Source organism: Oenanthe melanoleuca, chromosome 26 (assembly GCF_029582105.1).
Source record: "Oenanthe melanoleuca isolate GR-GAL-2019-014 chromosome 26, OMel1.0, whole genome shotgun sequence".
NCBI classification, from domain to species: domain Eukaryota; kingdom Metazoa; phylum Chordata; class Aves; order Passeriformes; family Muscicapidae; genus Oenanthe; species Oenanthe melanoleuca.
Window position 1 is genome coordinate 2904004 of NC_079359.1, and position 21517 is coordinate 2925520.

At 53.0% G+C, this 21517-nt stretch overlaps 2 protein-coding genes across 3 annotated transcripts; both read right to left on the bottom strand.

The window, feature by feature from the left end:
- Positions 1-3760, bottom strand: LOC130263662 (ubiquinol-cytochrome-c reductase complex assembly factor 2). The gene is made up of 4 exons (XM_056511337.1): positions 3575-3760; positions 1154-1228; positions 796-865; positions 1-179 (listed from the first exon to the last, which is right to left on the bottom strand). Exons 1-4 carry the CDS (start codon positions 3710-3712, stop codon positions 85-87), a joined length of 378 nt encoding a protein of 125 aa, XP_056367312.1. The 5' UTR covers positions 3713-3760; the 3' UTR covers positions 1-84.
- Positions 3761-5711: 1951 nt separating this feature from the next.
- Positions 5712-20063, bottom strand: IP6K3 (inositol hexakisphosphate kinase 3). Of its 2 annotated transcripts, none has more exons than XM_056511280.1 (6): positions 19760-20063; positions 15125-15439; positions 10570-10732; positions 9279-9451; positions 8496-8671; positions 5712-7147 (listed from the first exon to the last, which is right to left on the bottom strand). In XM_056511280.1, exons 2-6 carry the CDS (start codon positions 15312-15314, stop codon positions 6695-6697), a joined length of 1155 nt encoding a protein of 384 aa, XP_056367255.1. In that variant the 5' UTR covers positions 15315-15439; positions 19760-20063; the 3' UTR covers positions 5712-6694. The 2 variants fall into 2 exon arrangements, with proteins under 2 accessions (XP_056367255.1, XP_056367254.1); XM_056511279.1 differs by lacking the exon at positions 19760-20063 and adding an exon at positions 15618-15804.
- Positions 20064-21517: the final 1454 nt, after the last annotated feature.

A 21517-nucleotide genomic window follows, 5' to 3' on the forward strand; every position in this document is an offset into this window, starting at 1 on the left:
TAAGAGGAATAAGTGGTTTTATTCATCATGGCAACACACAGAGCTTCAGGGATATGTACAGTGGAGAAGCTGAGAGCTGGGCCCTCACTTTGAGTCCTCCTCGGGTTTCTTGGCAGAGAACTTTTCCCGCAGTCTTTTCCACGTCCCTTTTTTCATGTCTTCCATCTGTTTCAGAATGTCTGCAAAAGGAGAAGGGAGAAAGAGATGGGGCCAGAGGAAGACAAGCAGGAAAGCAGAGAAATGAAACCCTCTTAAAACAGCTCTGCCTTCCATCTAATTTTCTTTCCTGACTTTTCATCTTAATGAATTTTCATTCCAGGCCCCAGGCGAGGCTGGTTTGTCTCTTATCACCAACAACTGATACCCAGTTCCCCATGTACTGCAATCAAAGTTAGGAACTGGAGCAGAACAAAACTGCTCTGGCTCCCAGCTCTGCCCTTCATAAAGGATGTGCTGAGACATTTGTGTGGGGCTCCTTCCCAAGGCCTGACACACAAGGAATATGAAGGGAATTGGAAATGGTGAAAGAGCAGCTCAGCTCAGTGTTGGGGTGATGTTCCTTCCACACAGATCCTGCTGAGACCCCTCTGTTGTTCCTGACACTGCAAAATCCAACTGATTCTTCAGCCCAATACACTGAGTTGCTCCTCATTGAATTATTCCTGAGCTTACTCCTCATCCAACACCTTCACAGGATTGCAGGCAGCCCCTCAGTGCCCTCCAGCCCCAGGGGCTGAGGAGGGATGCAAGGGAGCCCCCCAAAAATCAGAATGTCCTCTTTCCCCCACGCAGTACCTGTGGCCAGGATCACCCTGCAATCCTCCAGTGTCACCCCAGTGAAGGTGGTGTCCTTCAGGCGTGGGTACTTCCCAGGAGAGCAGGAAAAGGAGGGAGAGAGACAAAGAAGTCACTTGCAGTGCATGGCAAAGGTCCAAGTGTCACCAGCTGGCAGAGCCTGAGTGTGCTTTCAGCTGGGATTCTGCTCCTCCACACCAAGAACCAGGAGTGGAGCTGCCCTGGGTGAGCACAGGCACTGCTGCATCCACCCCTGAGCTGTCCCTCAGGCATTCCCAGAAATGCTGCCATTCCCAGGAATGCTCAGGGTGGTGGCTCCCCCAAAGAGAGGGGCAGTGGCCAGTGGCACAGCTCTCACCTTGTTCTTGTAGTAGTTGGTGTGGATCCTGACTAAGCTCTCGTACATTTGGTCACAGGCCTCGGGGTCAGAGATCTGCAGGGGACACAAGTGGCACACAAGTGTCATTTTACACTCCACAGCAAAAACTCTGCTTGTTCCAAGGACAATGGCCATGAAGGAACAGCTCAGAATTCCCAGTGCACTGCTGGATAATGTCCATCTGCAGTCCTGCTCCAGGACCCCATCTCCATCTACCATATCCCTGCAGCTTGGCCTGCAGGAACAATAACACTTGGGATTTCCAGGATGGATCTGAAACTCTGCACCAACGAGATCTGACAGTGAATACACAGCTACAGAAAACATCACTGGCTGCTGCTGGGAAATCTGTGGCCCCTCCTGCTGTGAGGCCACTTCTGTCACCTGCCTCATTGGAGGGAATCACACAGGACAAGGTGCCAGGCTGGACCTTAGAAACTCCCTGCAGGGGGCTAAAAATAGCCTGTAATTGATGAGGGAAATCAGCACAAATGACAGGGAACAGCTTGAAGGGTAACTGGATTTCTATTTCAGTTGGAAGATCCGGCTCATCCCCAACCTGTGCCAGGTGTCTCTGCTGGCACAGCCCCTGCTCAGCTGCTTTTCCAGCCTACAATGGTTTTCCTGATTTATTTTTTGTGGTACAGTGAGCTCAGCTCACCCCAGAACTCAATGTGGCTGCTCCATGAGTGGTTAAAACAGGTCAAGAGTAAAAATAACACCAACAGAAAGGTGTCAGGATGAAGTAGGAAGAGTATGGCAAAGCTCCCTTTGTTCAGCAGGGCTGCAGGACAGAGGACACAGGGACAGCCTCCTGCAGGTGATCCCCACCTGTGCTCAACACCCCCTGCCAAGGCTCCAGCAGATCCAGCCATTAAAAGGGTGGCACAAACAGCATCCCTCCCCTGGAAATCCAGCACAATCTCATTCCATCAGATGGCTGAAGAGGCCTTGTGGCTCTGACTCCCCTCTCAGAAGCTCCTCCTGCCTCCTGCCAGCACATTCAGCCTCTCTGCACAGAAACTGCCACTGCTGCTGCAGGCATCAATTCAGATTTCCAGGATCAGTGGCAGCTTTGGGATCTTGGAGCCAACTGGTGCAAGACATTAAGCTGTCCTGAGCATATGGAAAAGCAATAAAACCCTTCCCAAAATGCCTGCTGCAGACTATTCTGGTCACCAGTACAGGATTAGGAGCCTGTAATGGTCCCTTGAGGTCGAAAACACATCTCTGGAACAATGTTTTTATGCTAAGAAAGGGCACATTTGCATTCTGCAGCAACACCTCCACGCCTGGGAAGGTCTGCAGCCAAGTCAGGCATCAGATTCTCTAATTTATTTCAGCAGCAAAGCCTAAACTCCAACAGAATTACAGCTGGAGGCGGAATTCAATTGTACAACTGCTGCATTCCATCAGTGTCAGGCAGTGCTGCAGCATCCCAGCATCCCATCCTGGAGGTGAGGAGATCACAGGAATTACCTGGATTCCACCACAGCTGGAATTCCCAAACCTCCATACCCCACTCCCACAGCCACAGCAATGGGGGTCTCCAAAATACATGGTGTAAAAGGTGCAAGAGCTGGGTATAAACCAGGATAAAACAGCTGTCCTGGGTACAAACCATTTGTCCAGGGCATCAACCAGGTGTTCTGGGTATAAAACCCAGTGTCCTGGGCATGAACCATTTATCCTGGGTACAAACCCGGTCTCCTGGGTACCAATTATTTGTCCCAGGCACAATCCAGGTGTCCCAGGCACCACCAGCAGTTTGTCCCCTGGAAACTCAAGCCCCTGGTCTGTATTCCAAAGGCTTCCCAGGATGTGTGTTCCAGAGTTACCGAGCACTCACACTCCTCGGGAGGAGCTGGGGGCTGCAGGACTCCATCACCCCTGGGGTTCCTGCTCCCTCCCAGCTCAGGATGTCCTAAAATTCCATGAATCCCCAGGGAGCTCTGAGGCAGAGCCGTGTGTGAGCCCCAAACCCCTCCAACCCTGACCCCTCAGACCCCCCTCAGATTCCCCTCAGAGCCACCTCGGAGTCCACTCAGATTCACCTCAGGGTCACCTCAAATTCCTCTCAGAAGCCCCTCACAGACCCCTCATAGCCCCCTCAGAGTCTCCCAGAGCCACCTCAGAGTTCTCTCAGCGCCCTCTCAGATTCCCCTCAGAGTCACCTCAAAATTCCCTCAGAGCCCCCTCAGGGTTACCTCAGAGTCCCCCAGAGCCACCTCAGAATTCCCTCAGCGTCCTCTCAGCTTCCCCTCAGATCCCCCTCAGCTTCCCCTCAGAACTCCCGCAGAGCCACCTCAGAGTCCCTCAGAGTCCCTCAGAGCCACCGCCGGCCGCCCCCCGCGCCCTCCCAGGCCAGCGCCGCCGGGGTGCCGCCCTCCCGTCCCTCACCGGCGTGTTTTCGCCCTCGCGGAAGGCCTGTGCCACCCTCTGCCGCAGCACCGAGCCCAGGTCCCGCTGCCATTTGCTGTTCTCCACCGGCCACTCCTCGCAGAGCCGCAGGAAGCGGCGGTAGCGGCTGGCGGCCATGGCGCCGGGTCACGTGCGCCGCTCACGTGGCGCCGCCGCCGCCGGGTCACGTGGGGCGCGGCAGGGCGGGAGCGCCTGAGGGGAGAGAGCGCTGTGAGGGGCGGCGGGTCCTAAACTGCGCCCGATCCCTGCCATGATGGAATCCCTGAGGGGAGAGAGCGCTGTGAGGGGCGGCGGGTTCTGAACTGCGCCCGATCCCTGCCATGATGTGAATCCCTGAGGGGAGAGAGCGCTGTGAGGGGCGGCGGGTTCTAAACTGCGCCCGATCCCTGCCATGATGGAATCCCTGAGGGGAGAGAGCGCTGTGAGGGGCGGCGAGTACTAAACTGCGCCCGATCCCTGCCATGATGTGAATCCCTGAGGGGAGAGAGTGCTGTGAGGGGCGGCGGGTTCTAAACTGCGCCCGATCCCTGCCATGATGTGAATCCCTGAGGGGAGAGAGCGCTGTGAGGGGCGGCGGGTTCTAAACTGCGCCCGATCCCTGCCATGATGTGAATCCCTGAGGGGAGAGAGCGCTGTGAGGGGCGGCTGGTTCTAAACTGCGCCCGATCCCTGCCATGATGTGAATCCCTGAGGGGAGAGAGCGCTGTGAGGGGCGGCGGGTCCTAAACTGCGCCCGATCCCTGCCATGATGTGAATCCCTGAGGGGAGAGAGCGCTGTGAGGGGCGGCGGGTTCTAAACTGCGCCCGATCCCTGCCATGATGTGAATCCCTGAGGGGAGAGAGCGCTGTGAGGGGCAGCGGGTTCTAAACTGCGCCCGATCCCTGCCATGATGGAATCCCTGAGGGGAGAGAGTGCTGTGAGGGGCTGCGGGTCCCGAACTGTGCCCGATTGAGGGGAGAGAGTGCTGTGAGGGGCTGCGGGTCCCAAACTGTGCCCGATCACAGCCAGGACTGGAATGTCTGAGGGGAGAGAGCCCTGACGGGGGTGGCGGGTCCTAAACTGCGCCCCTTGCAAAGCACTAAGTGTCACACCCCAGGGATGGAGATTCCAACACTGCCCTGGGCAGCTCTTTGCAAAGCCAGACTGCCCTTTCCGTGCGGAAATTCCAACCTCAATCTCCCCCCACTCAGCTTGAGGCCGTTTTCCCTTGTCATGGCCCTTGGGAGCAGAGCCCGACCCGCCACCCCGGCTGTCCCCTCCTGTCAGGGAGTTGTGCAGAGACAGAAATTCCCCCTGAGCCTCTTTTTCTCCAGGCTCAGCCCCTTCCCATTTCCCTCAGAATTCTCCAGACCCTTCCCCAGCTCCCTCAGCCTCCCCTCACAGGATTTAGGATGATTTGATTTGAAGGGACTTTAAATCTCATCTCATCCCACCCCTGCCATGGGCAGGGACACCTCCCACTATCTCAGATTGCTCCGTCCAACCTGGCCTGGGACACTCCCAGGGACGGGGCAGCCACACTGTGCAGGTGTATGAGGGGTAAAAAGGGAGGAAAAATTATGGAAGATAATTTTTCTAATTATTCAACCAACAAGTTGTTTTCTGTGCAGCAGTGAAGAGTGAGGGGCTGCCCAAAGAGGAGCTGTGGCTGTGCTGTCACACCCAGACCCTTCTCATCCACCTTGTGTCCTGCTGTGCATCCTGAGGATGCTCAGGTGGCTCTGCACAAACTCACCTACAAAGCCACAAAGTCTTATCACAGACTTCTGATGCGAACCAGGACAACCCGTGGCTCAATTCCTGCTGAAATTGGGTTTTTGCGGCTTTTTTTTTACAGTTTGTTGTCAAGCAATAACCCAACACTCTGAACAAGAGTCTTCCCAAGTGGACTCGGGGCCAAGCAAAATACACAACTGGGCCAGATGTCTTAAATTTTCCTGCTATAAATCGCAGAAACTCCCCAGCTTTCTGCTGTAAATCCAAGTGAAGCGTCTCCCTTGGGATTTGGTGTTTAAACCTGTGGCAATAACAGCTCTCTTAAAAAATTACAGGCTTAAACAAAGGATAATATACCTCAAGGATGCTGCGGGAGGGAAAAAGAGATGAACAACAGTGGGAGTTACTTCCACAATTTTATTTATATCCCCACTCCCCGGTAGTGGAGTTCTGTAGCTCCATTCCTTGTGCAAGGACTTCTCCTTCAGATTTCCCACACCATGCAGGAAGGAATTATATTTGCTCCATCATAACAATAAAATCAGTCCACAAAAGCTGTAAACATTATTTTTAGAGTCCTTTGTTGCTGTCTCCTTCAAACACACACACGCACACACACACACATACACACACACACAGAATTTGTATCAAAGAATTTCTGGGTGACCTTTGACGTCCAGTCCTTTACTCAATCTCACACTTTTTTCCTTTTTTTTTTTTTTTTTTTTTTTTCATTGCATTTGTTTTTTAAGCAAAAAATCTCTTGATGTGAATGTTCTTTTATGGCTGGTACCTGACGGAGTCATCGCATTCCCATGCTTCCAGCCCAAATGAAGCATCTTTCCTAGAAAATCCATGGAAAATCCCCTGGTATAACCCCACAGGGATGTTAAAGCTTGGAGAGGTGCAGCTCTTGGTCTGAACATGTGCACAGAGAATCCTGACCAGGAGCACTGGGAATGTTGGAGGGCGTTTTTCCCTCCCACCTGAGCAGGAGCAGGAAGGGAAGCTCCAAAGGAAAGCTCCATCTGTTCATTCCTGCCCCAAACCTGCTCGGCTGCGGGGTGAGCAGCTCCTGGTTTATCATTAAGACTCTTCCCAAGTAATGCTTTCTTTGGCTCACAAATAAATCAAGGACAGCAGTAAAACCAGAAAGGAAAATAAATCTTCTGATGGAATGGCAGAGAGAGCAGATTCTTCCAGCTCTCTGCTTTCCACACTTCAGTTCAGCGACGGCACACGGAGAATTTTCAGCACTTCCCGATTTATCCATGCTAATTCCATGCCACATCCAGCAGCCAGAGGGTCTCACACAGCCGACCACAGGCAGGATTTTCAGGGCTATCAGTCACTAGGAAATCCAGGCCGTTTCACAGAAATTCTCACTTCCCTTCTGACAGGCTCTGAAGGATTTTAATCAGGTTCTCCAGGCCAAAAATGTAGCCGTGGTCAGGCCCGTCGTACAGGGTGGAGTTGGGGTTACTCTTAGAGCCTTTGAAGGTGGTGTGGGCAAAGTCAATCATCCTCACATCCACCCTGGAGGGGTTCGTGCCGTGACTTTTGGGGAAGGGGAGGTGATGATCCGCGCTCTCCTTGTGCTCCTGCCCGTCATAAATGATGAGGAGGGAGCTGGAGTAGAACCTGTAGGAGCTTTGCTTCCTGATGACGGCCAGCAGGGCCTTGAGGCGCAGGATGATGGGCTCCAGCAGCTCCGTGCGCAGCCGGTTCCCGCTGCACAGGAACTGCCGCAGCGTCTGCCGGAACCCCTCCGCCGACAGCTTCCTCCCAAAGTACTTGTCTTTGCACAGGAAATGCCCCGTGTCTGCCTGGTAAACCTGCAAGGGAAGGGAGGATGTGACCAAAAGTATGAATTCTGTCACCACCTGCTGAAAACAGCTGGGGCAGTGCCCCTGATCTCCTGGCACACATTATCTGCTCATGGGCCATCTTTAAACCAGCTGGGCAATCATCTTTATCTTCCCACAGCCCATCCTCCCTCCAGGAGATATCTCCTGTTCATGGCCAGTGAGTCCCAGGGCATGACTGATAAAATTCCATCATCCCACTGGGAGATGCTCCAGCCAGGGGAGGAGCCAAGCCTTTCCTACCCAGAGAAAAACTGACATTTGGAACACCAGAGCAGCCTTTGCCACTGGATCCCAGAGGAAAGCCAGACCTTTCCACATCATCCCTGGAGCTTCAGAGGAAACTGCACCTTCTCCAGGAGCACTGCTCCAGCTGAACCACATCTGCCCCTGCAGGAGGATGCAGCCACCATTGAATGGGACTGTGCCAACACCCTGACTGACTGACGGGTGTCAGCTTGGATTCTGACTCTGGCAGGGTTTGGGATTGTTCTGTGTAATACTGTATTTCTATTTGAATTTTCCTAGTAAAGAACTGTTATTCCTAATTCCCATCTCTTTGCCTGAGAGCCCCTTAATTTCAAAATTATAGTAATTTGGAGGGAGGGGGTTTACATTCAGATGGATTGAGGGGTTCCAGCTGCTCACACTGTGGCAGTGGCACAGATAGAGGGTCACCCTAAATGTGCCATATTTGACACCCTCTCTAAGAGGCCACTTTTTACAGTTTGGGAGGAAAAGAGAGTAAAACTCCTTCAATTCACACCAGCCAAGAACCCCTCGAGATTTCAGCTTGGTTGCAAGTGAGAGGAATGAGGGATTTGTCTTTACAAATGAGCTGTGGGTCTGCTGGTAGATAAAACCAGCAATGAGAGATAAAACAATGGGAAGAATTCCATTGACTGATGAATGGGGGAAAAAAAGATATTTTCCTTTACAAACAAACTGCAGGTTTGCTGATAAATGAAACTGGATATTGAAAGAAGCAATGGGGAAAAAACATGAATTCTATAAGAATTAAAAATTAAAAGGGAGGGTTGTATATTAGAGGGGAATCTCAGGTATCAGGTGTTCTGGGAATTCTGTGCCTCTCATGTACCTCAGCCCAAGGGGAAGGAGAGAGGGAAATCAGCATAAAAAGGAGGCTGCATCCTCTAAAAATCTGATAAACCCCAGGGAAATGCCCCATGGCCTCTCCCTTTATTCAAATAAAGCAAAAGGCTCCTCTGTCTCCTTTTTGGACATCAACCTCGGGTGTTTGTGGCTTAATTTTCCTGGCACAGGGGAGGAACCAGCAGAGGAGGGGCGGAGGCTTTACCTGCATGCCACAGATGCGCACGCCCAGCGAGGCCGAGGTGCTCTGCTCACACTTCTTGATGTGCCGAGCTTTCTTCTCCTCCGAGGCGTCGTCCCCGTGCTGCCGAGTGCCCATCTTCAGGTCCAGGATGCAGGGATAGCTGCACTTGGACACCACATTTTCCAGCAGGAGAAACTCTGGAGCCTGACTTAAGGGAAACCCAATACTTTTAAATTCTAATTGAAAGAGGCCTTAAATCAAAGCAACTGCTGACACTCTCCAGAACAGCTCACAACTGTAATGAGACTTTCTGAGCCAATTTCTCCAACGTGTCATTGCTATGGGCCTCTCGCTGCCAATTCCAGTTAATTTACTGTACTACAGCCCTACCAATTAAAGCCCCAACAGCTCCATTCTCCAGTGACACTGTAGCCCTGGGCTGTCACTCCAACACCTTCCCTGGGTGCCGAGCTGGCTCTGGTGGGTGGGGGAAGTTGTTAAACTCTATTACTCACATGACTGGTGGGTAATGAAGTGTAATAGGAAAATAAAAGGCGAGGCAGCTGCTAATTCCTGTATAGTTGTGTTTTTAAATGTATGCCAAGGGGATCTTTGACTTCTGCTGAGAACTCTTTATAGGAAATGTTTTTTTTTTTCTTTTTTTTAGCAGTGAGAGAAGATAACCGAAACATTCCTTTTTTCCCAGGGTCTGTGCAGAGGAGGGGATGCAGTAAACCCTACACTGAATTCCAGCTGTGATCTGCAGCCAGGCCTGTGCTGGAGGGGGGAGAGGAGAAAGGATACGGTGGAGTTTGTTCTCGCTGTGCTTGGAGGACATGCGGTTCAGGTGCTGCCGGTGACAGTGCAGTCCCCAGGGGTTGTAGCTCTTCCTTTCTGGCTGCTTCCCATTTGCATCTTCCAAAAGGGAATCTGTGTGGTACTGAAGGTCTGTCCTCAAAAGCATCTTCCCAGGGCAGCTACAGAAAGCACACAAAGGGACACGTCGGGTTTTTAAGTTCCAGAGGAGAATATTCCCTTCCCTCATTTTTTTTTTTTTTTCCTATAGAGCCTCAAACTTGATAAGGTGGATTTTCAGGGACTCTCAAAGGAACAATATTGATCATGTCCAACCTGCAGAGATCCTTTGTTACTCCACAACAGTAATTTTCAGAAAGCCAGCTACTGCTGCCTGCCAATACTTTTTTTTCATTATAATTTAAAGTGTGCTGGCTCCTTTGAAAAGCCATTCTCAGCCCCAGCTGCCAGAGATCTCTATTTATCCACCTAATGGGCACAGCACAGGCAAATGGTCCAACAATGGGAATGATTCCCAATTTGGAGGGGCTGGCTCCAAGGAGGGGAGGGAGGGAAGGAGTGATGAGGAGATCTGTTCTCCTTGGGGGTCATTCCTTGGTGCCACTCATCCCAATCCACCATTCCCACCACTCCAAAGGCAGCAGTTCCATGGCAGGGACAGTCCACCTTCAGTCCCAGGGCTGCTCTGAACCAGTTTGGGATGAAGGATGTCCTGCAGAAAACCTCTGGGAGCTTTCCTGGGAGAGCTCTGGGATGGGATGGGATGGGATGGGATGGGATGGGATGGGATGGGATGGGATGGGATGGGATGGGATGGGATGGGATGGGATGGGATGGGATGGGATGGGATGGGATGGGATGGGATGGGATGGGACTGAAGTTCCTCTCTTGCCAGCAAAGGGACCTTCCATGCTCAGTGACTCTTCTTCCATGGCCCCTCCTCTCCTGGAGCATGCTGTGCTCCAAGGAATGGGGTTTAGAGCAGAATTTGAGGCACATATTTGAGCAACAACATCCCAGATCCACCCCACTCCATCCCCACACCAGGGAAGAGCAGAACCACACACACAGGGCTTGGCTTTGCTGTTCTTCACCTGGCTGGGCTGCTTTTGCCCTAAACCCACAGCTGGGCCACTAAAACCATCCCAAACCCATCCCAAACCATCCCAAACCATCCCAAACCATCCCAAACTCATCCCAAACCCATCCCAAACCACCCCAACCCCACCCAAGTGCCCGATGCCAGCTGGGGGGATTGCAGGGACTGACAGACCCTCACCTGTCTTTGAAGGTCTTGGTGACCTGGGTGTGGCTCCACTTGCATTTGTGCCACAAGGTGACAGCAGGGTCACCACCAGCGCTGTCTGGCTGGCCCAGGCTGGGGCTGGCAATCAGGGTCAGGTTGCCCAGGCTGTCCTTCTTGAGGTGCACAGACACAATGCCTGGACAGAGGGAAAAACAAACGAGACACATGAGCCCATGAGGTGTCACAGAGGCCTGGCCACCACTTTGCCACCACCTCGTGTTTTGGTGATCCCACTCTGATTTCAAGCCAAATAAAACATCATTAGGCTGAGACTCTGGGAAATACTCTCAGGATTTTCAAGTGTTCCCCCTCTGGAGCTCAGTTTGAAACCTGCCTCCTCTGTCCCCCATCCCTCTGAGCTCTGCTGTGCCCCAGGTGACCCAGAAAAGCCCCCTGCTCCAGATCAGGGGCTCCCAGCTTATTTATCACGAGGGATTTAAGTGCTTTTTAAAGACAGCACGAGGCTGGAAACACTTTTCATTGGCAGGAAGCAAAGGGAGGGTTGGGCACAAGGCATTTTCCAAGGGCGTGCCAAGAGCTTCTTTTATTTGGAGAGCTCCAGGAGCAGGGCAGGGATGTGGCCATGGGCTGGCACTGCTGCCACTCATTGTCATGCTCGTGTCCTTCCCCCAGCACCAAGAACCAGCACCCAGGCACCCCACGGGGGGCTGCAGTGTCACACCCCCGCTGTTTGTGCGTGACAGACACCAGGACTGTGAGCACAGGTTATTTTTTTCCACCCTGAATGCTTAAAACACCATTCTGCATTTGAACATTGCAATTTTCCCTGACTCTGACAGGAATCACAGGGCTCAAATGCCAGCCAGCCCAGCACGGATTTAGCCCAGCCCTGGCACGGGGCTGGGCTGTGTGCGCGTCTCAAGTGACAGCGCAGGAATGTCACCGATGTCACCGCCGCGGGCTCTGACCTTTCTGGGAAAGGCTGATAGCGCCAGCCCGCCCCGTACGGCCGCCTGAGCCTCCCCACGCTCCTTCTTCCAGCACAGCCTTAAGCTGCACCACGGGAAGTTCAGGTTAAATGCCAGGAAAAAAAAAAAAAAAAAAAATTCTTTGCTGGAAGAAATTTGGCACTGGAATCGTCTGCCCAAAAGAGCCAGGACGTGGCATTCAGTGCCAGGGTTTAGTTGATGAGGATGTGTCAGGTCAGAGGTTGGACTTGGTGATCTCAAAGGTTTTTTCCAGTGTGGTTCATTCTGTGATTTGGGGCTGCCAGCCCCCAGAGAGGACAGGGAGCAGGGACAGGGCAGTGGGAGCAGCCACAGCTGGGGATACAGGGAGCTGGTCTGGATCCAGATGTGCCCAGGGGTCTGCAGGGCATTTGGGGAGCTGGGCTGGATCCAGCTGTGCCCAGAGGTCTGCAGGGCATTAAGAAGATGGGTTGGATCCAGCTGTGCCCAGGAGTCTGCAGGGCATGTGGGGGGCTGGGATGGATCCAGCTGTGCCCAGGGCACCCTCCCCAGTCTGGGCATGTGGGAGATGATCTCAGCAGCTCAGCAAACAGTTCTGCTCTCCCAAGCAGAGGTGCCAAAGCAAACAGACGTGCAAAGCCCCTTCTCTGCATTTCAAGCTCAGTTCCAGGCTTTGCCTCCTGTGCCTGCCGGGTTCTGCTGCCTCAGGGGGGTTTCCTCACCTGAACTGCCCCTGCAGCCACCCCCACTGGGGGAGTCATCCCTCCCAATCCCTCCCGGGGTCCTGAACCCCAAAATCTTGGGTTTTTTCCCTCACCACAACCATTGCTGGTCGCTTCTGCTGTTCAATCAGCATTACTGTGACCAGGCTGGGTTAAATGGGCTGACTTTGCACAGAAATGTGGGAAAATCTACCCAGGCTGCTCTGCCAAGGGAGCTGAGGGGCTGCAAACCTTCATTGGGGGAAAAGAAATATTTTTGCAAACCTTCATCAGGGGGAAAGAAATATTTTTGCAAACCTTCATCAGGAGGAAAAGGAATAGTTTTGCAAACCTTCATCGGAGGAAAAGAAATATTTTTGCAAACCTTCATCAGGGGGGAAAGAAATATTTTTGCACACCTTCATCAGGAGGAAAAGGAATATTTTTAGCCCTCCCAGCTCTCTGTGGTGAGCTCAGGGAGTTCCATCTTCCTCAGGCTCCAGCATTGCCTTTTCCCTGAGTCCCATTCTTTAAAAATCCCTATTTCTAAGAGCAAACAAATCTCCTCTCAGCCTGGATGACTGCTTCACATTTTCAGGGGATGTAGGCATAGGGGAAAAAAAAAAAAAAAAGCCATCGTGTCTTTTGCCTAAATCAAAGCCTTTTTCATTTTAAAAAGTCACAGGGAGGCGACCAGAGCCCTCAATTGCAAACACCATAACCTTAAAAACTGTCCCAGTTCCTGCCTGAAATCAGCAGGGCTGTGCTCATTTGCATAGTGCTGACGGGCTGGCCCCCAAAAAAACTTATATATAGCGTGAAAGTAAGAGTTGTTAAATATCAGCCATTAATATGAAAATTAACGGGGAGATTTTCAAAGGCGAGAACGGAGCGTTAAATTGGAAGGGAATGTGATCCTCTCCCTCCTCCCAGCTGGAAATTCAATCTTCAAAAAAACCTACAGCTCAGCCTGAAAAGTGCTTTTTGTTTCCTGGGGGGATTCCACGGGGGTTTGCAGGTGTCCTGCCATGACCTGTGTGTGGCAGACACCCCCAGAGCTGCAGCGAGCAAACACCTCTCCACAGCCTCGGGGGCCTGTCTGTGCTGGATTTTGGGGTCACTGACACCCCAATCCCCCAGCGAGGAGCCAGAGGGTATTTCTGGGTGCTGTCACCATGCTGGTGGCATCTCAGGAGGTTTCACTCTGTAACTCTGCCCTGGTGGGTTTATTTTTGTGTTTACAAGCACATTCATCTCCTGCCGAGGGCACTGGGAACCTGAGCAGAACTGGGCTGGAAAACAAGCCCAGCATCCCCCTGTGAACTCAACTGGGACAAGGCAGGGCCTTCAAAGGGGATAAAAGCTGGTCCCAAGGTCACCAAACTGCCTGATATGGGTGAGGCAAGCAGGAAAACCACGGGCTCAGGGTGAGGCTTGGATGATATTTGATCCCCATTGTGCAGAATGTCACCATTACATAACGGTCCCAGGGCTGTTCCCACAGCCCAGAAATAGAGATCAGGTACATGGATACGTGTGAATGGGGGCTGGAGCCACCAGGATCATCCCCCTGGGTCGCTCATCCCCCTCATCATCCTCACAGGAAATTGTTCCACCCCTGGAATTGCCTGGCACAGCAGAGAGAGGAATAAACCTGTGAGCTCAATGTCAGAATTGCTTTTCAATTACCCCTCATCATAAAACTCTCTGGGGTTTGAAACAAGAGAGGAGAAGACTAAAAGGTTTGAATAACCAGGGCACCCCTGGACTGGTTAAACTGGGACTGTTGAACAGCTTCATCAGCTGCACTGCAGCACCCACCCACTGCCAGAGGAAACCGCTCAGAGGAAACTTTTCTCCCTTAAGCATCTTTTTAATATTGTCCCATAAATCTGCAGAGGCCCCTGACTTTGTGAGAAAGGGAGAATTGGGCTGGAAGAGCATTGGAGCCGTGGCTGGCTGAGCTCTTTGCTGCAATGCTGAAGGACCAGGAGATATTTTAAGTTTTTACGTGACAACCCAGCTTCTCGCCTCCCCCAAAAACCAGGGTCAGGAGCTTTATGAGCAGCACAAGTCTGGCAGTAAAAGCACAAAATACTGAAGGAATAAGAAAGAGAAGGGAGGGAGGATGTCTTAAAAAAAATCCCAGTGCTGCTTTCCAGGGGCTGGCAATGGGGATCAGGGATAGAGCAGCAAGTGCAGGGACAGGCAGGAAAATCCTCTGTGCCTGCAAAGGCCTCACCTGCAGCAGCTGGGTGTTGGGAAGGATGAATCAGGAAAACCTTAGAAATATAATTGCCTAGCAAAAGATTTTGAGAATATGGAAACCATAAGTGAGACTAAAATGAAAGCCATCTTTGAGATACCAAACCTTAGCTACTAAATAACTAGAAGACAATAGGATGGCTGCCAAAAGTAATCCCCTCTTGATGGAACAATGGCTCAAAGGTCAGAGAAGACCCTGCTAGCTTGGCAGAAGGGTCCAAAGAGCAGTTTTTAGGATTTAAAGTACAACACATGATGGTAATGTAATGATTCTTATAGGCTGTATGTCAATGCTATAGGATTTGTACCTTGTATTAGATTGGGTAGTGGAAATTAGAATATTCAATATAGAAGAAGATTTATTGTATTGTAAATGGGAAAATCGTGCTCTTACCTCTCTTCCTTCCCTCTCTTCCCACTCTCTTCCCTCTCAGAACTCCTACTACCCCTCTCTCTCTCTGCCTGCTCTGAGCTGCTGCAGGGCCCTTTTTACCCACACCCTGTGCAATAAACCACAACTTTCAAGACCTGGCTTATAGAGATCTCTCCACCTCTCACAACCATCCTGACCATCACATCGAACACTCCCCTAGAGCAGGGGATGCTTCTGAGGAAGCTGAGAGCTGCCCTTACCTTTGTACTGAGGTGTGAACTGCCTCATGGCCAGGGGCAGGGACTCGTAGAAGCTCAGCTCCTGCAGCACCAGGGGCTTGCAGACGGTGTGCTCGTCGTAGGTCAGCATGCTGCTGTGGCCGCCCACCTGGTGCACGAAGGGCTGCAGGAGCACAGCAGCCCTGCCCTCGCCGGGGCTCTGCCCCACCATGGTGCCAGGCACTCCTTCAGCTGGCAAGCACAGCCTGGGACAGGCAGAGCCACCACACTTTTCACCCACTCTGGTGTTTCCCCCACGCTGGGTTTTCCTCCACGCTGGCTTTTCACCAATGGGATCTGCAAAACAGAGGGAATTAAGGTTTGGAGGTATCTGCCAATAAAGGCAAATGGAGAATGTAAACCCCCTCCCTCCAAATTATTATCATTTGGAAATTAAGGGGCTCTCAGGCAAAAATATGGGAATTAGGAATAACAGTTCTTCACTAGGAAAATTCAAATAGAAATGCAGTATTACACAGAACAATCCCAACCCCTGCCAGAGTCAGAATCCAAGCTGACACCCGTCAGTCAGTCAGGGTGTTGGCACAGTCCCATTCAATGGTGGCTGCATCCTCCTGCAGGGGCAGATGTGGTTCAGCTGGAGCAGTGCTCCTGGAGAAGGTGCAGTTTCCTCTGAAGCTCCAGGGATGATGTGGAAAGGTCTGGCTTTCCTCTGGGATCCAGTGGCAAAGGCTGCTCTGGTGTTCCAAATGTCAGTTTTTATCTGGGTAGGAAAGGCTTGGCTCCTCCCCTGGCTGGAGCATCTCCCAGTGGGATGATGGAATTTTATCAGTCATGCCCTGGGACTCAGTGGCCATGAACAGGAGATATCTCCTGGAGGGAGGATGGGCTGTGGGAAGATAAAGATGATTGCCCAGCTGGTTTAAAGATGGCCCATGAGCAGATAATGTGTGCCAGGAGATCAGGGTCACTGCCCCACCTGGTTTAACAGATGGGGACAGAATCCACATTTCTGGCCACATCCTGTATTGCAAGCCAAGACAAGGAGTTAGAGGAGCAGGGACACCCAGCAGCTGGGGGTGGTGAGATCTGTCAGTGTCCAGGGGCTGGCAGGGAGCCCCAGCCTGACACAGAGTCCAGGAATGCCCCAATTTCATTGTGTGGGGACAAGAGACAGAGATCAAGAAGATTCTGTGAGTTAAAGCAGTGGCATCAGGGATTCCTTGGACAGATTATTAACACACTGCACTGATGCTGTGTTAGGGTGGTCTCAGGGTTCCCTGGGACATTCCCTGTGTTGTTATAAAGACCCTACAAGCCCCCCAGGCACTCCCTTGCCCTACAATACTGTGGGTGGGGTGAGCAGCAATTCCAAAAAACCTGTTTGGGACATTCCCTGTCATTTAATACGAGCAGCAATTTCTGCACCTTCCAAAAAACCTGTTTGGGACATTCCCTGTCATCTAACACCAGAACAGCAGCAGGAGCATTTCCTTCCCAGGCTGTCAGACACACACAGGGGATGTGGATGTGTCACAGCAGGGTTCACACCCAGCTTTCCACCCTGCACCCAGCAATGGATCCAGAAATTCCTGCTCGATTCTGACAGCAACAAGTCTCGGCTCTAAAGCTGCAGTGTAGGAAAATCACAGAGCACATCCGTGGTGCATCCCCAGCAGCACCTGCTCCTTCCCCCATTCCTCTCAGGAAACCCATGGATGGCTCTGGGACAGCAGGAATTGAATCCCACAGGCACCAGGGACAGCAAAAAGGAGCTGATGTTGGTGCTGGAGCAGCAGATGTGGACACTCAGACTCACAGGGATGGGAAAAAATTATTAAAATCGTAATTTGATGGTGGGTCAGTGGCAGCACAGGCTCTTTTCCTGATTGCTCCAGCTTCAGCACAACCTGGGAGCTTTGCACCCAGTTTTTGCCAGGGGTCAGTGATGCCTTTGCAAGACCCAGGAAAGCCTCCAGGTGAGCAGCTCCAGCCCTGGCAGCCCCACGGGACAGATGTGACCCTGTCACCCTCCTGGTGCAGGAGCCAGGACACAGCAGAGGGGTGGTGGCACCTCCTGGAGGCATCTGGAGCTTCCCAGGTGGGCAGGGACCGAGCCAGCACCGACCCGGAGCTGGATCCGCTGGATGGAGCAAATTTCTCATCCTGAAGGTTCCTTCTCCTTCCTCCTCCTTCTCATCCTCGGAAGGATGCAGAGCTCAGGAGTTGGACTCGATGATCCCTCGGGGTCCCTTGAAACTCGGGATATTCTGTGATGCTCAGATCTCCCGTTCCCCTGCTGGGATGAACCCCAAGGCAGAAGCTCCTGGCTCAGGTCCTGCTTTGTTTCCCACCTGGAGCAGTGGGATGGAGTGGGATGGAAGAGCCACTCCCACCTCCGAACGCACCAGCAGCTCCTTCATCTCCCCCGGGGTGGGGTTTTCCCCCCTCTAATTATTCCTCTTTTGACAGGAATTCCTGCTCTACAATTTCCTTCCCTGGAGGAACAAAGCCAGGCCCCCGAGCTGAGCATTTTCCAGCCGGGAAGAAAGCAACTCCTCGGAGCGTTAATAAAAGCATTTTGTTAAGTTGTGGCAATTTTTAAAGAGGATTTTCTGCCTCGGGAGCCGCAGGTTTGTTTTGTGTGGCTTCTCCCCCCCTTCCTGCCATCCTTAAAAAGAAGGAGAAAAGCCAAAAGCAAGCGGATTTGTCATAACACCTCTTAGGAGCAGGGAACAACACAACTTAAATCCTTTCTTGCTTCTGAGACAGTCCAAGGCTGCCACAACCCCCTGACAGCTCTGGCAACCTCAGCACTGCAAAGGGAGCTGGGGAAAAAACATCCACAATTTGAAAAAGCTCCCGAATGTTTTCTCCCAAGCAAAACTCAGAGCAGGATTTGCAGCAGGAGGAGGAGGTTTTTTTTTCTTTCTGGGAGTTTCTGCTGGGAAGCAGCTCATCCATTCGGAGCAGATAAATGTTCCTGAGAACACTGAGCTCCCCTGAAACAAGACACTGGGAATAAATCACTTCCACTGGCTCAAGGTATCGCAAATGGCAGGAGATATTTACGTCACTAAAAATACACAGAATTACAGATAAATCCAGACCCTCCAAGCAAAACCAGGATCCATCAGCGTTCTTCCCCAGCTAAAGGGAAAGCAGCTCAGGTGCTGCAGATGGAGGGAAGGAGGATATGGAGAATTTTCCTCTGCACAGAAGAGAAATATTCCCTTCTGCAGGAAAGGGATGGGGCTTTGGAGAAGCTGTGGAAGTGTCCCTGGAGCTGGATGAGTTCTGCCCCAGAGCTGGGACAGCGCTGCTCCCCTGGCATTGTCACCTCCCACCCTGCTCCCAGGCAGGGCCAAATGTCAAAGGAGTCCCAGCTAAACAGGTTGTGCATCCCCAACTCCAAACCGAGCCAAAAGGAACTGGGCAGGTTCAGTTCTCTAAACTTTGAGTGGCACCTGCCCCATCCCATCCCATCCCATCCCATCCCATCCCATCCCATCCCATCCCATCCCATCCCATCCCATCCCATCCCATCCCAAACAGGGCTGGAGGGAAATGCACAGCCAGGCTGAGCACCCAGTAATATCAAAATGTGAAATCCCTTTAAAAACAAGAGCTCTGTGCTGTCAGTGCCACCCCTCCTGGCCACCTCCCAGAGGTGAGGTGCCACTCCTCAGTGCCACTCCTCAGTGCCACCTCCCTGCTCCAGGGGTGAGTTCTGAGCACTGCAGGGGCTGCAGGTTCTTGGCTTCATTAAAAGGCAAGAGGAGAACGTGGCTGAGATCAGGGTGTGCTCAGTGCTGAAGCTCGCCTGGAGCCACAACCAGCCCTGCATGGAACCCAGAGCAGGCACCTGGTGCCACCATGGTCCCAGTGCCACCACAGACACAGTGGCACCACAGGACCCAGTGCCACCATGAACCCGGTGCCACTACAGAACCCAATGCCACCATGGACCCAGTGCCACCACAGACACAGTGCCACCACAGGACCCAGTGCCACCATGGACACGGTGCCACCATGGATCTGGAACCACTACAGACACAGTGCCACCACAAACCCAGTGCCACCACAGGAGCCAGTGCCACCACAGGAGCCAATGCCACTATGGACACGGTGCCACCATGAATTCAGTGCCACCATGGACACGGTGCCACCACAGAACCCAATGCCACCATGGACCTGGAACCACCACAGACACAGTGCCACCATGAACCCAGTGCCACCACAGGAGCCAGTGCCACCATGAACTCGGTGCCACCACGAACCCAGTGCCATCAAGGACTAGGTGCCAATATGAATTCAGTGCCACCATGAACCTGGTGCCACCATGGACATGGTGCCACCACAGAACCCAATGCCACCATGGACACGGTGCCACCATGGACCCAGTGCCACCACAGACCCAGTGCCACCACCCTGCAGAAGAGGGCACAGGTTCCCTCAGCCCCCTGCCCACTTTCTCCTCCCTCCCCTCCCACCCCAACACTTCCCAGCCATTCCACGAGCACCATGGAGAAACCAGCTCCAGGGTGACTCCAGACACCCTCACCAGCCCCAGGCGCCTCCTGTCCCTTCCCTGCAGCCAGATCCTCCCCGACAGCAGCCCCCAAACCCGTGTCCATCCCCCTGCCCCAGCCTCACCTGCGGCTGCAGGTGCGCTCCGGGTGCCTCGGGGCGCTGCCTCTGCTCGCCGCGGCTCCGGAGGGAGGAATGAGCGAACTCCTGGGCACGGCCGGAGTGCGTCGGCGCTGGCAGCCGCCCGGAATGTCCAGCTGACATTCCAGCGGGGCTGTGCTGGGAGAAACACCCAGGGAGCGTGCGAGGGCTCGGAACAGGACGAGAGGAGCCGGCCGTGGGCTTGGGAAATCGGCTCTCCAGGAAAACAACTGGAGATTTGTCCATGTGTTTGCCACGGAATTCCCCCCCCGGCTCGGCCCCCGCCGGGTTTGTCACCTCCCTGCAGAGTGGGCAGAGGGATGGACCTTCCAAACCACCGGGAAAAACAGCCCAGGGTGTGACAGGGGCTGGGGGACACCAAATCCCCCTCTGTGACAGAGAAAAGCTGTTGGGCAAAGCGGGGAAATGCTGGGCTTTGCCCAAAGCTGGGCAGGAGATGAGTGGATCCAGAGCTGCAGCGCTGCCAAGGGGAAAAGAGACACGTCAGAGCTCGGGAGCCGTGTGGGGAATGGAAAAGTCCCAGGGAGCTCCTGCCAGGGCCATCCTGTCCCCTGCTGTCACCCAAGGACAGCGTGTGCCCCCCCAGCCTGTGCCAAGGGCTCCTGCCAGCCTCCTGCACCCCCAGAAAATGGGATCCACAAAGAACACCCAGCCTGGGCAGCACCCAGGACAAGGAGGGGACGGTGCCCACTCCTCACTCCCAGTTCCCAGCAGGAGCCTGAGGAATTCAGCACAGCCGTGCCCAGGCTGGAAATTTCCTATTTCCATTGTAGAAGAGCCCACCTTTCCCTGGCAGTGCCCACCTTTCCCTGGCAGTGCCCATCATGGGGTGTCAGGCACAGGCAGGATCAGCACAGATCATTCCAGAGCCTCTGCTAATGAGCAGAGCACTGAGGGGAGAGAACATCACCTGGGATTAAAGCTGTGCTAATTAGGAACTAATTACTGGCACTGCAATGTCCCCACCATGGATGGATGGATGGATGGATGGATGGATGGATGGATGGATGGATGGATGGATGGATGGATGGATGGATGGATGGATGGATGGGAGATGGATGGATGAGAGATGGATGGATCCATGGATGGGGCTGTGCTGAAGGAGCAGCTCCAGGCAGGACTCACTCCCTGTCCCTGTCCCATTCCCCCCAGCTCCCCTGGCCCTTTCCAGCACTGGCCCCGTGCCCATCAGTAAGGTGCAGCATCAGCTGTGTGTCAGCAGCACAAACATCCCCTGGGAAGGGCTTTAAATGGAAGCAGGAGAGGAAAAGATAAAGAGCTGCTTTGGCTGGGCCACATTTCCTCCCTGACAGGGAGGGCACACAACAGCTCCACTGGAGAAGCTATTTATAGAAATGTGGTTAATTATAGAAATTTACTTTGCAGGAAATTGGGAAAGGGCCCCCAGCAGCTCTGCTTGGCAGTGGGGGCTGGGAGGGGAGCAGGGCAGGGGGGCAGAACCTGCTTTTCCCAGGAAAAGTGCTGGCACTGCTGGAATTCCCAGTGCAGTCTGGCATGGAATGGGGCTGCTCTGCCCTGGGGGGGAGATGGAACAGGGGACACGTGGGGTGACAGTCACAGCCACCAGCACAGACAGCAGCAGCCCCTGGCACACGGAATGGCTGCAAGCAGCACCATTTCCTAACCTGGAATGCATTCCAGCTGTAACTTAGCAACCTCACCTGGGTAAAAGCATCCCACCAGAAACGTGGGATCTGAGGA